This window comes from Macaca fascicularis, chromosome 4, assembly GCF_037993035.2.
Source record: "Macaca fascicularis isolate 582-1 chromosome 4, T2T-MFA8v1.1".
NCBI classification, from domain to species: domain Eukaryota; kingdom Metazoa; phylum Chordata; class Mammalia; order Primates; family Cercopithecidae; genus Macaca; species Macaca fascicularis.
In genome coordinates this window covers 67526162-67543405 of record NC_088378.1, presented here as the reverse complement: position 1 = coordinate 67543405, position 17244 = coordinate 67526162, and the positions used below count along the sequence as shown (strand labels likewise).

Here is a 17244-nt window from a genome sequence, read left to right as displayed (position 1 = left end):
CTAATTCCTGTATTTTAGTGGAGACAGGGTTTCACCGTGTTGGTCAGGCTGGCTGGGAACTCCTGACCTCAGGTGATCCACCCATCTTGGCCTCCCAAAGTGCTGGGATTACAGGTGTGAGCCACAGCACCCAGCCTCCTACCCCTTTATTCCTACATCTTTATTTGTTCATCTATCTCTTAATGTGCTTTCACATTCCGCTTTGTAGTACAATTATTTATGAACTTCTCTATAACCTCTAGTTAGATTTTAATTTCCTAAGGATTCCTCCCACTCACTCCACAAACATTGACTGAGCACCTTCTCTGTACCACGTGCTGGGTGAAGTGTTTGGTGAAAAATACAAATGTGATCCTCTCATGACAGGGGTTATAATCATTGACTCCTCCATGGCTCAGAGTACATATACAGTCCTGTACCGCCTAAGGACGGTGGTCCCATAAGATGATAATGATTCTAGTTCCTATCGCCTGGTGATCTGTGCTACAATTTCCTACAGTATTCAGTACAGTAACATGCTGTACAGGTTTGTAGCCTAAAAGCAATAGGCTATGCCACACTGCCTAGGTGTATAGTAGACTATACCATCTAGGTTTGTGCAAGTACAACCTATGATTTTCACACAACATCGAAATCACCTAAGGATGCATTTCCCAGAATGTATCTCATTGAGTGATGCATGACTGTGTTTATAAATATGGGCTTGATAAATGTGAGATGAATCAATATACTCTGTAGACACAGTCTAGGTAACTTATACAAAAGCCCGTGTGTGTAATCTTTACTTGTATTTCAAGGCTGGAAAAAAGTCAAGGCTCTGAACAATGAAGCAGCTTTCCTACAGAATTCTAGTTAGAAGTTGAGAAGCCTTCACTTTATCTCCCTTCTTTAGATCTCAGGGCACAGTGGCTTTCTGCTGTCTCTGTCTCCTTCCTCTTTTTAATGTGCCTGAGACGTGCATGCTGCTCCATTAGCACTGAGGAAAACACAGCATCGCATTTCTGCGTCTGTCCTAAACACGTAATGGTTTGGCTGAGAACTGGATTGACTTTGAGATTTTCCCTGCCTCTTCCTTGTGGGACCTGGAAGGGTCCCATAAGGTAGTTTGGCACGGGGCATTTTTCTGGGAATCTGTTAATGCACCCTGGAGCCATCTGAATGCTGATCCATGCTTATTAAAGATGATTTCACTCCATTTAAAGACATCTGCACTCAACATGGGGACGAGGAATCACGGAAATCACACTGCCTTTGGATCTCGCCCCATCAGAACATCGGCGTTAATCAGGGTGATAATAGATGCTCTGATTACAAAGGCTGGAAGTCTTCAGTGCCAAGAATAATTTTAGAGTGATCAGAGCAGAGGTCAAATCTAATTTCCTGCATTTGACAGGAAGGGGAGGAAAACCCAGACCAATTAACAGGATCATTCACAGGAACCTACAGTCCTTTGAGCTAGGTCAGGGACCTCCAAAAACAGTGTTGAAGGGCTGAGCCAGGTGGCTGGTTTGTCGTTAAGGAGGAGGCTCTCGGGGCAATTGCTGTGGAAGGAAAGAGATAGATGGCAAAGTGGGCTCTGTTCCTGGTACCTGGTGCTTGCTGTGGGCACTTTTCACTTTTCCAGGATGGAGCGGAGGCAGCAGGGGCCTGGCTCGGGCGTGTTTCTTAGGGGACCTTTTAGTCATACAAGACAGAGGGCAGCAGGCAGCCTAAGTCACACCTTGGGAGCTGCTCCTGATCCAAAGCACATAGATTTGCTTTAGAAAGGAAAACAAATGGAACTTTCCAGTGGCAGGTTTGCAGAGCCTCTCAGTGGTCTGTGCTCACGAAAATGATAAATACACTAGCCACTCCCTCTCCAGCTGTGGTGAAGGTGTCAGGAAGACAGATGGGTGGAGCCTGCTGCAGCTGGGGCAGGCAGATGTGATAGGTCAACAGTAAGACATGATAGATGTGGAAAAGTCTTGCTCCTAAGAAGACAGAGCACGTCAAGAAGTACTGGCCAGACAACTTGGTGAGCAGGCAGAGTTCTCTAACCAGGAGGACATTGTGCCTGGTCTTGTCATTCCCTGGGGCCTGCCAGAGGCATGTGAAAAGTGAAACTCAGTTATGAATGGATTAAATATGCTTGTTTCTAAAGCTGAACTCACCTTTACCAGAGCTAGGATGACTGTGAGTCAGTGTTTCAAAGCAATCCCGATTTTCACAGCACAGGTACTTGCATACTCTCTGTGAATCTCCCTCTGCCTTACACATGCCCGTGAGCACATCCATACGTACGTAATTTCCTTTCACTCATTCATAACTCAGAAGAAACTCTTTAGCTAATGACAGAGTCATGTGGAGGAGCGGAATGAGCAGTGAGTTGGGAGTCAGAAACCCCTGCCACCCACCAGCCATGTGATCAACCCTCTGCTTCTCTGCTGTAAAATAAAAGGGCTTGATCTCTAAGCCCCTGCCAGCCCCTTATGATGCTGTGTAACCCCTCCCACCTCAGGCTGTTCACACGAAGGGAGTCACCTCCTCCCACAGCTGAAGACTGCATGAGTGTGTCCACATGCAAAACACAAGTGCAGCCATGGCCAGGCGTCCTGTCCCTCCCGGGCTCTGATCATTCTCTACGGACTTCATTGTCTTCATCTATAAGTTGTGAATATTATTTTTTGCTTCTTAAGAATATTTTAAGAATCAAGAGAATGTGGCTCAGGGCTGGAGCCTGACCTTAAGAATCTCAAAGACTGGAAGGTCATTGTCTCCGACAGGGACCCCTGTGTCCTCAGGCTGCCTGTGAGCTGCCCAGGCCCTCTTGGTTTCTGGCAGCTGCAGCTGGGTTGGGAGGGCCGGGGTTGGTGAGGGGCAGGGGAGGGGGATCTGTTCTCAGCATCTCCAAGTGACCTGCTCCCGCTAGACGCTTCCTTTCTAGATACAATGCCATATCAAATGTGTGAGGTGCCCAGGCTAGCCCACAATTATGGCAAAATTATGTGGCTTGAAACAGTGCTGTTTTTCATTATTTCTATCTGTTGCCCAGGCTGGAGTGTAGTAGGGTGATCTCGGCTCACTGCAACCTCTGCCTCCCAGGTCCAAGTGATTCTCCTGCCTCAGCCTCCGGAGTAGCTGGGATTATAGGCAAGCGCCACTCACTCTATCTAGTTTTCAAGATGCCATGAGGTGAGAGAGATGAGAGGGAAGAGAGCCCACCCAATCCTTAGAGTTTAATCAGATTTTTCTTTTAATGATTTGAGACCAGCTGGCCTGCCTGTGTGAGGAGGGAGCATGTCTCTAGAAACAAGGAGAGACTGTGGGCTTGAAGCCAAGCTGAGCTGAGCTAGATTCCTTCTTGGCCACCAGAAGACACTGTGACCTCCTGGCAGGCACTGTGACCTTTGCTGGGAAGCCTCCAGCTACCCCTCCTCCCCACTGACCCTCCCTGGTTGTCTTTCCTCCTGCTGATTCCAGCCAGCTCCACTGTCCCTTCTCTGGGAAGCCGTTCCTGACTCCTAAGGGTAGGCTCAGCCCCTCCCTCCCCATCTGATTCTCCCACAGCATCCACACTTTTCCCTGACAGCAACCATCACAACTGTAATGAAATTTGTGTACTAATTTGTTGACATTTGTCTCCCTGGAGTTGCAAACCCTCAGAGAACAGGGCCGGTGTCCGTCTTATTCACAGCTCTGTCCTCAGATGTGAGAAGAGCCCCTGGCACACTGTGCCCAGGAAGTCTCTGCTGGCTGGGACCAACCAAACCCTGAATCTTAGTTGCTTCCTCTATAAAACACCTTGCTGAGCTGTTGCAAGGATTAAATGGCATAATGTTGTAAAGCATTAAACAGGATTACTCATTAGGTCGTTACCGTTCTTCTTATGATGATGATGTCATTCCATAAGTGGTCAGTAGATTTGTTTTCCTAAATCCCAGGGCCACCAGCTCACTCCTCTGTTCAGAAATGCCTGGTTTACAGTTACTGCAGAGCAAAGTCCCATCTGCTTGACATGGATCCCAAACTTCCCAGCATGGTTTCCCTGGTGTCCCTGCACAAACCCTTTTTTTTTTTTTTTTTTTAAGATGAAGTCTCGCTCTGTCACCCAGGCTGGAGTGCACTGGCGTGATCTCGGCTCATTGCAACCTCCACCTCCCGGGTTCAAGTGATTCTCGAGCCTCAGCCTCCCGAGTAGCAGTCGGGACAGTTTTCACCATGTTGACCAGGTTGGTCTTGAACTCCTGACCTCAGACAATCCGCCCACCTCTGCCTCCCAAAGTGCTGGGATTACAGGTGTGAGCCACTGCACCCAGCCCCTGCACAAACTCTTTAATTAATCAGCTCTCGCCATGCTTTTGTCCACTTCACCTCCTCACATAGAATGCTGTTTTCATTCTTCTTTTTCTAGCTAAATTGTCTCCATCCCTCACCCGATGCCAGGCTCTATCAAATAAAAATCCAACCACAGGAAGCATTTGGGTTGTAATAGCAATATCAGATTGACTTCATTTCTTGATTCTGAATCTTGGACCTAGTTGTGGTTGGGAATTCTACAGTGTGTCTTGTTAAATGCCCAAGTCAGGAAGCTTTTGTTATCCAAAACCTCTTTATAGCTCTTGGTGATTATATCTTGGATGAGAGACAAGGAAGAGCTCTCAAACTTTCACCAGAGCGTCAGCAGACACCAGGAAAATGTGCCCTGTGAACACATCCCCTCGGAGCCCACTGGCAGCGGAGACAGATGTGATAGATCACGACTGCAGGGAGCTAAAGGTAAGTACCGCCAGAGAGAGAAGGCCGAGGAGTTTGTCATGTCATCAGTACCCACCCTTCTGCCTGCAGCCTCATGCAGTTTTCTGGCTTCTGTGGTTTTAAACCATTTTGATTAGTACCACGGGGAAAAGGCCATTTCTAAGTCTCTTCCATGGTTTATGACTTGGAGCAAACTCTCTTAAAGAGGTATGGTTTTTTGGTGACAACTGCTTTTACTTGGGATGGAACTTCAGAGCAATATTGAACAGTCATTTGGGTGGGACGGTGGGGTGTGGGGGGGATCCACAATGGGCACCAGGCTGACAGCTAGGTGAGAAATGGGTGAGGACGCTGGTGGTTTCTCTCCCACTTTAACATCCTGCCACTCAAGTCAGCATGGTTTTTATCTCCATCATTTCCAAACATTTTTAGCTGTACAGATTTTGTTTAAGCAAAGCACATATAGAACCCCACCCTGCAAATGTGAACAGGCCCTGCTTCAAGAGCGGGAGGGCACCTGGAGTCCTGTCTGCTCTTGTTCCGTCTTCTCCATCTCTTAGAACCTTGAAAGTCATCAGGCACGATTTGAAAACCCCTGGGGTTGTTTTGAAAGACACAAGCTTTGGAGACCATTGAAGTCAGATCCTGGCTCAGCACTTGATTTCCCTTCTCTTGAACCTTTTTTTCTTTTCCTTTAAATCAAATATACCAATATCTTTTTATAAATATTAAATCCTAAACATATAACTTATAATAAACCATGAACAATGTGTGGAAAGTATCTGGCCCCCTTGAGTGTAGGTGTTCAATAAATAACAGTTTGATAAGGCCTCAAACAAGCCCCCTTTGCCGGGGCTGTAGGGGGGTTCAAATATGAATAAGAGACTTCACAAAGCTGAGGGTCTGTTCCCTTCTCTAGGACGCGTTAGAGTAAGAACTATAGATGAGGAAACAAAGTGCCGTGGGAGGGAAAAGGAGGGAGTGAGCATTTCTGATCCGACTTCCCATTGCCTACTTAGCGTTATTTTGCACTTCTTCCTCTGTAATAGCAGCCCTAATTTCCATCTGGAATCACAGTTGCTGGGAATGAAAACCACATTTCCCAGCATCCCTTGCAGCAAGTGGCCATGTGACTAAATTTTGGTCAATGAAATGTAAGCAGAAATGGAAACCTCTTTCAGAGACACTGGTGCTTATCCTTCCTTCCATCTTCTCCCCACTCACTTCCTCTGTCTCACTGCTTAGAATGTGCCTGTCTGACTGGCTGTTTCTGGTACCTGCAGTTGTATTTAGCACCCTAAGAAGGCACTGGTTAAAAGGAATCCTTGGGGAATTAAAGTGTTAATAGATGTACAAAGGATGAATAATTTCATTTTTCTTCAATGTATCACAAAGCCTCAACAGTGAACTTTAACTGATACATCATGTAGCAGGTTTTCTCCAAAGAGGTTAGGTGGCTTTGTGATTTTAAACATCCCACAGTCCCATGGTGGGGGTCCTGCTGATTATGGACAACTGGATGTCAGGGTCTTGGGCAAAGTTCCCTCTAATATTTCTTTTTCTTTTTTTTTTTTTTTTGAGACAGAGTCTAGCTCTGTTACCCAGGCTAGAGTGCAGTGGTGCAATCTCTGCTCACTACAACCTCCACCTCCCAGGTTCAAGTGATTCTCTTGCCTCAGCCTCCCAAGTAGCTGGTATTACAGGCAGGCACCACCACGCCCGGCTCATTTTTGTATATTTAGTAGAGACGGGGTTTCACCATGTTGGTCAGGCTGGTCTTGAACTCCTGACCTCAAGTGATCCGCCCACCTTGGCCTCCCAAAGTGTTGGGATTACAGGCATGAGCCACCATGCCTGGCTGGTTCTAATACCTCTAAGTTATTAAAAAGACAGCCAGTATTCAGGGTACAGTTATTGATGTTCTTGGGATGAAAGGCAGCAGGCACTGGTGGACTCTGTTTCTCTGATCTCATCCCGGAACCTGAGAGGCAGAAGGGCCTGAGCTAGGGGGCCTCTCCTGGGGTGTAACTAGGCTCCAGCAGAGAGGGCCTTCTCAGAGCTAGAGCCTGAGGAAGGGTCTGGGCTGCCCCTCGGCCAGTTGTCTGGCAAGATTACTCAGACTGTCAGGGCCTGATTCCAGGATGATATGAGTTAGGTCTATGTCCCCATCCAAATCTCACCTTCAATTGTAATAATCCCCATGTGTCAAGGATGGAGCCAGGTGGAGATAATTGAATCATGGTGTCGGTTTCCCCCATACTGTTCCTGTGGTAGTGAGTAAGTCTCATGACATCTGATAGTCTTATAGAGGGGAGTTCCCCTGCACAAGCCCTCTTACCTGTCACCATGTAAGACTTGACTTTGCTCCTCCTTGCCTTCTGCCATGATTGTGAGGCCTCCCCAGCCATGTGGAACTATGAGTCCATTAAACCTCTTTCCTTTACAAATTACCCAGTCTCAGGTATGTCTTTATTAGCAGCATGAGAACAGACTCATACACAGGAGAACAAAGGGCTGGGATGGGGATGAAAGTAAAGGACAGGAGGACATCCTAGGGCTCAACTGGAAGGAGGCATGAGGGGCTGGGGAAGGGAACTATGCTGAGGCCATCTGAAGAGCCCTGGATTCCCTGGCCCTGGGTCACCAGTTGGACTGAACAGGGCAGACTGTTGTCGAGTGAGTGATAGAAGTTCTCTGCAACCACATCATGCCTCCCTCTTACTGCTGGAAATCCTGCATGTAAGACATAGGACTGAAATTGTACCAACGTGCGTGGGAGAGAGTAAATATCTCCTTTTTAAAAAGTGGGACACTCTGGGATTATGAGTCAATTCAATCAGCATGGTGTCCTGTGATCACCACCCTGAGAAAAGGGGAATTGGGCTGAGGAGAAGAGGATGAGAGAAAGAGACATTTAAATGCCAGAGGGACATAAGGATGAGTGTTTTGACAAGACAAGGGGACACCATGAGGGCACAGACATGATGCATGTTTATTGAACACCTACCACATGCCAGTTATTATGCTAACACTGGGGACAAACCTATGAAATCAAGGCTGCCCCTGGTTTACTTTACAGTGTTGGTTTGTGCCAGATCATGTCCCTTTCTCTTGTTCTTAGGAATCAGATGGAACAATGTTGCTCTCCTTTGGAAAACAGGGCTCTGCTCACTTAATCTGCCTGGCTTATGGTCCTGTGTGATAGTGTTGGAAAGTAGCCTACATTTGGCAAGAGCTGCCGTGGAGACAGAATCTGTGCTCTACCCCTCAACAGCTCTCCAGCAAGGGACCCCTTCTCACCTCTCCATCCTTGGCCAGGGGAAGCTGCTCAGGGCCATGCTCATGTGGGTTGGATGAGGCTCTTAGAAGGGAATGTGTGGAGGGTCTTGAATCATACAAAATGGCTCATGTGTGCGGCTTGTTGGGGTCACTGGTGGAAGGGTCCTGGGTTCAGGGGAGAAATGTGGCTTGCCACAGAAGACAGAGCCTGCCCACTGAGGTGCCCACAGGGTGGCAAGATGAAGACTCCCAGACTCCTTGGCCTGGGGCCTTCTTTCTTCAGCAGTTCTCAGCTGTGGAGCTGATGGGCTGTGATCTGTTAAGGGATGTGTTAAAAAGATCTATGCTGTAACTACTAGCATTTATTGAGCTCTTATTACAACCTAGTCCTCATACTAAATGCATGTATGAACTCATTTAATCCTCCCAACAATCCCATGAGGCAGGTGCTGCCATTATTATTGTTGCACTTTTATAGGTGAGAAAACCAAAGCACAGGTAAGTTAAGACTTGCAAAAGGTAGGCAGGAAGCAGCAGATCCAGCATCTCAGCCCTGGCTGTCTGGCTGAAGTCCCAGTGATTATCTACTATACTCTATGGCCTTTATGCACTATCAAAATACTGAAGCTTGAAAATTATTTTTTAAAACATCAATCAGAAGGGCCTTCAAGCTATTACTTTAATCCTTTATCCCTCATAGTGCTTCTGTAGATTGCAGTCCAACAAGCTTTCTTTAGTGGACAAGACAGACGTGGCATTACAACCAGCATTGGGGGAATTCTGCCTACCTCTGCTTCTAACCACATATTTGTATCCTGAAAGTGACACCTGCTATGCAAGAGACAATTCTTTACCAAGGTCTGGTTCTCCTTTTTCCTGGGCAGAGCTAACCTACAGCTCTCAGAGTCCCTTATAGTTAAGTGTGGCAAAATGACCAGCTTTTGCCAATGAGATGTGAGTGGAAGTAATGAGCATCACTCTCAGACTGCAGAGAAGCGCCTGTGCCTTCTCCATCCCTTCTTTCCCTTTCTAGTCCCCAAATGCATGGGGCCTGAAGGCTGTAGAGGGTGGCAGAGCCACAAAATAGATGGAGCCTGTGTCCCTAAATTGAGATGCATCCATGAATCAGGAACATTTGCCTTTGGCTCTTGAACAAAAATTTCTATGGTATTTGAGCCTGTGTACATTTTGGAGTCTATGTATCCTGTGGCCTAGCCTACCCTAATACATGGTTTTCTTTGCTTATCAAAGGTTGAGTTTGGCTGTTTTTGAGAACCTCAAGAATCCATGAAAGGGCCTGTGGAAATTTCTGATCTCCCAGCAGTCCTGTGTTTAAACAGCCACACTCCCCGTTCCCCAGGTGCTGTGCTCCCCACGTGAGGGCAAGGGATGTTGTGTCAGCGGGAATCTGATGCATGCATTACATTACCACATCTGTTTCCTTCAAGAGAGGTTGCATTTCTCTTGGGACTGGAGGCTGCGGGCCTCAGCCCAGGTGCCGAGGGGCCACCAGAAGACATGGGGCTGGTGCGGGGACCACCAGCTGTGGCAGCAGGACCTCCCCCAAGGTGGCTGTCTCCAGAGTTCTGCCTCTTGCAGTACAGCGAGGAGGAGGGGGGCAAGGAGCCCCTGTGGTTAAAGGTGGAGGCGGAGGGGTCCATACCGTAGCGGTTCATGCCCACAGGGTTCACCAGGTACTCTTCAGTGGTGACTGTCTTGGCTAAGCAAGAAGACAGTACAGAGAAGCAGATATCAGAGAGCAGTTCAGGAAGCTACCAGACCATCCGTCTTGGCAAACCCTGCCCTGCCAACACAGTCCCCAGTATGTGTGAGGATGGAGAGAGGAGAAATTAATCCCACAACATAATTCCAAATAGCATACCTGTCAGCAGGCTGAGAGCTGCCTCGCCCACAGGAGCATATTGTATTAGGAATTAGGAGGTGTGCTCCTCCATGCTTAGAGGAAAATTGATATTTTGGCCATCGATGACTTAAGAATAAGCCCAAATCGGGCCAGGTATGGTGGCTCCCACCTGTAATCCCTAAACTTTGGGAGGCCGAGGCAGGTGGATCACCTGAGGTTAGGAGTTCAAGACCAGTCTGGCCAACATGATGAAACTCTGTCTCTATTAAAAATACAAAAAATTAGCCAGATGTGGTGGCAGGCACCTGTAATCCCAGTTACTCGGGAGGCTGAGGCAGGAGAATTGCTTGAACCTGGGAGGCAGAGCTTGCAGAGCAAAACTCTACCTCAAGAAAAGAAAAAAGAAAAGAATAAGCCCAGATCAAAGACCTTCTTCCACAGTGGCTCTGCCCTCACAGTCTCTGCTGGCTTCTCAGAATCTCCCTGTACTCCCTGCTCTTGCTCGCCCACCAGCACAGCCCCCCTCACCTGGCGCAGGACTCCTGGGAGAGATCAAGCAAGAGTCACAATGTTCCAGAGTCGGGAGAGATGACTGTGTGGCCTGGGTGGTGGCTCAGGTGCCACGGTGCTTTCTCCCCACACCTTTAGTCCTGATACACGAGGGCGGCTGTCCTCCTCCACGGCTAACAAGCAGCGACGCAAGTGTCGATCTGGACAGCCCCTCAATCCTCCCCAGGCCCTTCACAGGAGTGCTAAAGAGCCAAGCTAGAGTGCAGCGGGGGAGAGGACTTAGAAAGTCTGCCAACCTCATCATCAGTGCCTCTTAGGTAAACCAGGACTTACCATTTTTTTTTTTTTTTTTTTTTTTTTGAGATGGAGTTTCAATCAATCAGTCTGTCACCCAGGCTGGAGTGCAGTGGTGCGATCTCAGCTCACTGTAACCACCACCTCTCGGGTTTAAGTGATTTTCCTGCTTCAGACTCCCAAGAGTAGCTGGAACCACCATGCCCGGCTAATTTTTATATTTTTAGTAGAGACGGGGTTTCACCATTTTGGCCAGGCTGGTCTCAAACTCCTGACCTCAAGTGATCCATCTGCCTCGGCCTCCCAAAGTGCTGGGATTACAGTCCTATACTTTTAAATCTCATCACTGAGCCTGTTGAACTCCCTGTGAGCTATACCTGTGGTCGAATGGTGGGTTTTTTGTTTGTTTTATTATTTTTACACGGAGTTTTTTTTGGGGGGGTGGGGGAAGTCCAGAGAAATTATGGTGATAGAAAGAAGGAAACTATTCTAGTCCCTCCCACCAAGACAAGATCATGTCTACCTATCCCCAGCAGTAATTATCTGTATATTAGACACCATCAAAACAGATCTTGGTATGCCCAAAGAAAATGCAATCAGCAAAAAAACAAAACAAAACAACAGCAACAAAAACCAATGGATGCTCCATGATTGGCAATGAAAAACAAACTTGAGGCCACAAGATCAGATGCCTTCTCCATGCATGGATTCTTCCATAATGTAGGTATTGAAGATTAAGACTTGATTTTATAGGGGAGCTAGCAGATCTTCTCCTAGTTGGGGATGGATGTGGAGCTTGACTGGAAATAAAAGTCTTTGCAGATGGGATACAGCTAAAGTAGTGGTTAGAGGTAAATTTAGAGCTGTAAATACTTCTGTTAAAGGAAGAAAGATCTCAAATGAATAGCCTAATCTATCATAAGACACTGGAAAAAAAACTTAAAGCAAAGAAGGAAATAAAGATTTGAGCAAAAATTAATTCAATAGAGAATTTTTAAAAACAATAGAAGAAATCCATAAAACCAAAAGCTCGTTCTTTGGAAAAAGAATCCACAAAATTGCAAGCCTTTAGCTAGATTGACAAAAAATAAAAATAAAAAATAAAGAAGGAAAGAGAGAGGATTCAAATTACTAGAATCATAAATGAAAACCTGAAATTACTACCAACCTTACAGAAATTGAAAAAGATTAAGAAATACAGATGGATGCTCTTTGCTTACAATAGGGTTATATCCCAACAAATTTATCATAAGTTAAAAATATCATAAGTTGAAAATGCATTTAGCATACCTAATCTACCACACATTATAGCTTAGCCTAGCTGACCTCAAACATGCTCAGAACACTTACATTAGCCCACAGTTGGACAAAATCATCTAACACAAAGCCAATTTTACGATAAAGTATTGAATATCTCACGTAATTTACTGAATACTTACTGAAAGTGAAAAACAGAATTGTTGTATAGATACTTGAAGTATGGTTTTCACTGAATGTGTATCACTTTCACACCATCGTAAAGTGAAAAAATCATTAAGTCAAATCATCTTAAGTAGGGAACCATCTGTTCTATAAACAATTTTATGCCAGTAAATTAGATAACTTAGATAAAATGAACAAACCACTAAAACTGACTCAAGAAGAAAAAGACAATCTGAGTAGACCTGTAAGAAGTAAAAGGATTGAATTAGTAATCAGAAAACTACCCACAAAGAAAGCCCAAGCCTGGATAACTTCATGGTTGAATTCTACCAAACATTTAAAGAAAAAATAATACTAATTCTTTACAAATTCTTCCAGAAAATAGAAGGGGGTGAAATACTTCACGACTTCTATGGCAAGTACTTCTACGAAGACAGGATTACCCTTATACTAAAACCAGACAGACACATCATAAGAAAACTACAGACCAATATCTGTTATTCATATGAATGCAGAAATCCTCAACAAAAAACTGGCAAAACTGAACCCGGCAATGTATGAAAAGATATATACACCATAACCAACTAGGATTTATCCCAGGAATGCAAGCCTGATTTAACATTCAAAAATCAATTAATGTAATACACCATATGGATAGAATAATAAAACGGAGATCACACAATCATCTTAACAGATGCAGAAAACATTTGACAAAATCCAATACGCTTTTATGATAAAATCACTCAACAAACTAGGGATAGAAGGGAATTTCCTCAATCCAACAAAGGGTATCTGCAAAAAACTTATAGGTAACATCGTGGCTAAGGGTCAAAGACTGGATGCTGTCCCCCAAGATCAGGAATAAAAAGAGACAGTCCATTCCAGCTACTTTTATTAACATTGTACTAGAGGTTACAGCCAGCGCAGTTAGGTTAAGGAAAAGAAAAGCCATCTAGATTAGGAAGGAAAAAGTAAAACTATCTCTGATGTGTATGAAATCTTAAGGAATCCACTTAAAACACTGTTGGAACTAATAAATAGTTCAGCAAGGTTGAAGGATACAAGATCAATGTGCAAAAATCAATTGTATTTCTACACATTTGCAATTAACAATTAGAAAATAAAATTGAGAATAATTCCATTTATAATAGTATGAAAAAGAATAAAATAAAACACTAAGGAATAACTTTAATAAAAGTTCAAACAAACTCTGAAAACTACAAAACATTGTTGAAAGAAATTAAAGAAGATATAACTAAATGGAAAAAAAAAATCTCATGTTCATAGATCAGAAGGCTTATTTTCAGGGTGGCAATTCCCCTCAAATTGATCTACAGATTCAGCACAATCCCTGTCAGAATCTTCACTGATTTCTCTGTAGAAAATAACAAGCTAATTCCAGAACTCATATGGAATTGCAAGGGACACAGAATAGCCAAAGCCATCATGAAAAACAAAAACAAAGTAGAAGGCTCACACTTCCTGATTCCAAATTTAGTACAAAGCAACAATAATCAAGACAATGTGGGAGTTCATCATGTTAAATGAAATAAGCCAGGCACAGAAAGACAAATATCACATGTTCTCACCGATATGTGGGAGCTAAAAAAGTGGATCTCATGAAGATAGGGAGTAGATTGGTGGTTACCAGAGGCCAGGAAGGTCAGAGGTCAGTGGGGATGAAGAGAAGTTGATTAAAGGTACAAATATATGGTTTTATAGAAGAAATAAGACCTAGAGTTTGAGAAATCACTTGAATGACTATAGTTTACGACAATCTATTAAACATTTCAGAATAGCTAGAAGAGAATAATTCAAATGGTTATACCATAAAGACAAATATTTAAGGCGATGGATGTCCCAGTACACTAATTTGATCTTTACAAATTATATGAATGTATCAAATGATCACATGTACCCTAAAATTACATACATCTATTATGCATTGATTTAAAAAATTGTTTTTAAAAAATAAAACCAATGCCATTGGAGAGGGAAAAAAGACAGTGTGGTTCTGGCATTTGGATAGGTATACAGATGAATGAAATAGAATTCAGAGTCCAGAAACAAATCCATGTGTATATGTTCAGCTGATTTCCACAAGGGTGCCAAGACCATTCAATGGAAGAAAGAAGTCTTTTCAGCAAATGGTGCTAGGACAACTGGATATCCACATGTAAAAGACTAAAGCAAAACCCTTACTCACACCATATATAAAAATTAACTCAAAATGAATAAAAAACATAAATTTAAGAGCAAAAACTATAAAACTCTTAGAAAGAAACATAGGAGGTAAATCTTTGTGACCTTGGATTTGGCAAAATATTCTTAGATTTGACACCAAAAGCACAAGCAATAAAATAATAAAATAAAATAAATTAGACTTCATCAAAATTAAAAACTTTTGCACTTTTGCACTGGGCACAGTGGATCATGCCTGTAATCCCAGCACTTTGGGAGGCAGAGGTGGGTGGATCACATGAAGAGTTCGACACCAGCTTGGCCAACATAGTGAAACCCCCTCTCTACTAAAAATACAAAAATTAGCTGGGCGTGGTGATGCGAGCCTGTAATCCCAGCTACTTGGGAGGCTGAGGCATGAGAATTGCTTGAACCTGGGGGGCAGAGGTTACAGTGAGCCAAGATCACACCACTGCACTCCAGCCTGGGCAATGGAGCAAGACCCGGTCTCAAAACAAACAAACAAACAAACAAACAAAAACACCATCAAGAAAGTGAAAAGACAACTCACAAATTGGGGGAAAATACCTGAAAATTATATACTTGATCAGGGACTTGTATATCTTGTAAAAGGGACTAGACTTACACAACCAACCTGTATAAGGGACTAGACTGTATTAAGAATTATTCTAGCTTGGATGGGTGCGGTGGCTCATGCCTCTAATACCAGCACTTTGGGAGGCTGACGCAGGTGGATCATGAGGTCAGGAGATCGAGACCATCCTGGCTAACACGGTGAAACCCCGTCTCTACTAAAAATACAAAAAATTAGCTGGGCGTGGTGGTGGGCACCTGTAGTCCCAGCTACTCAGGAGGCTGAGGCAGGAGAATGGCATGAACCCGGGAGGCGGAGCTTGCAGTGAGCCGAGATGGCGCCACTGTACTCCAGCCTGGGCGACAGAGCAAGACTTCGTCTCAAAAAAATTAAAAAAAGAAGAATTATTCTAGTTCAATAAAAAGTTAAAAGACAACCTGATTTTAAAATGAAGGACTTGAATAAACATTTCTTTAAAAAGATATACAAATGGCCAGTAGGCACATGAGTTGAATCAAATCGAAACCACAATGAGTCACCACTTCACACCCACTAGGAAGGTGATAATCAAAGAGTCAGATAAGAAGTGTTGGTGATACCCTAGAGAAATTAGAACCCCCACACTCTGCTGGTGGGAATAGAAAATGGCGCAACCACTTTGGGAAACAGCCTGGTACTTCCTCAAATGCTTAAAGTAGAATTATCGTAAGAACCAGCAATTATACTCCTAGGTATGTACTAAAAAGAAATGAAAACAAATGTCTACATAAAAATCTGTACATGAGTGTTTACAGCAGCACTATTCATAATAGCTAAAAAGTGGAAGAAACTCAAGTGGCTTTCAACGAATGAATTTTTAAAATGTGTTATATCCATACAACAAAATATTATTTGTGCATGAAAAGGAATGAAGTACTGATTGATACCTGTTACAGTGTGAATGGTCCTTGAAATACTATGAGAAGTAAAAGAATCCAGCCACAAAAGACCACATCAAATGATTCTGTTTATATAAAATGTCCAGGAAAGGCAAATCTGTACAGACAGAAAGTAGATTCATGGTTGCTTAGGGATTGGGGTTGGGGTATGGAGGTGGGTGATAGCTAAAGGGTATGTGGGAGGTTTCTTTGAGGTGATAAAAGTATTCTACAATTGACTGTGCTGATAGCTGCACATAGCTATATACTAAAAGTCACCAAATGGGACCTTAAATGGTGGATTGTATGATATACGAATTATATCTCAATAAAGATTTTTCTAAAAAAAGACATTTGCAGAAGTTCAGTGCTTTTCAGATGAGGCTATGAACATATTCTCAAGAATGATATGCAGTCAGGTGTAACAAACACCACATTGGCCACCAGGACACACATAAGCTAAGCGGCCGAAGAGTATGCATGCCCTGTGCCGAATGCTGTGCCGCTAATGAAGTGCTGCGAGATGTCTTCAGGATGCTGGAATGCTACATCTTTGCCTTGATGGCCTCACTGCATCTCCTCCCTCTGGGTCAGAAGCCATCAGAAGGCAGATTCTAAAAAGGAGCTGGCTATGGAGCTATATACTAGGCTGCTTTCTGAATGGAGTGAGGGAAAGGAAAACTCACGTGTTCTGAGCATCGACTTTCTACTATCTACAGTCTAAAGCCAGTAAGCAGTGAGGCCACCATTACATTCCTTTCGTTGGAAAGTTCTCATAGTCTGGGATACCAATCCTTTTTGTGTCCCACATGTCAGGTGCTTTGATATATGTGAGGAAGCTACATGCAGTATCTGGCATGATGCCTGGAATAGAGGAAGTGCTTGATAAATATTTATTGAGTAAACATTTGAGCCAATGTTAGCTGTAAGGCTGCCGTTACACAGAAGACTCATTAAAATTGGTATTATAAAGAGCTTACATATGAATTCTTTATGTAGATTTGTGATAAACAATGAAAAAAGATTTAACAAAAACAGTATCCTGTTTATGAAACACTTTAAGTCTAAATTAAATATGTCTACATAGTTCTGATAGTCTAAGGTAGGGAATGCAGATAATTCACTGATTGGCACTATAGTTGGAAAATACAAATGCAGATGGCAGATCCCTTATTGGCAAAGTGTGGGAATGGGGAACAAGGGAACATGCACCGAATGGGTTTTAAAACTGCTGATGGTGGCCAGGCGCGGTGGCTCACACCTGTAATACCAGCACTTTGGGAGGCCAAGGTGGGCAGATCACCAGAGGTCGGGAGTTCGAGACCAGCCTGGCCAACAAGGTGAAAACCATCTCTACTAAAAATACAAAATTAGCTGAGTGTTGTGGTGGGCACCTGTAATCCCAGCTACTTGGGAGGCTGAGGCAGGAGAATCCCTTGAACCCAGGA

General features: G+C 44.0%; 1 protein-coding gene across 27 annotated transcripts in view; it reads right to left on the bottom strand.

Annotated features, from left to right (window-relative positions):
• The window catches only part of SCML4 (Scm polycomb group protein like 4), a 121693-nt gene that overhangs the window by 7996 nt on the left and 96453 nt on the right, over positions 1–17244 (bottom strand). For 12 of the 27 annotated variants that reach the window (XM_065543628.2, XM_074037366.1, XM_065543633.2 and 9 more), the window contains one exon: positions 9443–9733. The exons of 3 other annotated variants lie outside the window; for them this stretch is intronic. In XM_065543628.2, the coding sequence (XP_065399700.1) occupies positions 9443–9733 (291 nt within the window). Of the gene's footprint in view, positions 1–6461; positions 8330–9442; positions 9734–17244 lie in introns of those variants that run through there. 12 more of the 27 variants (XM_074037369.1, XM_074037373.1, XM_074037372.1 and 9 more) reach the window with 5 other exon arrangements.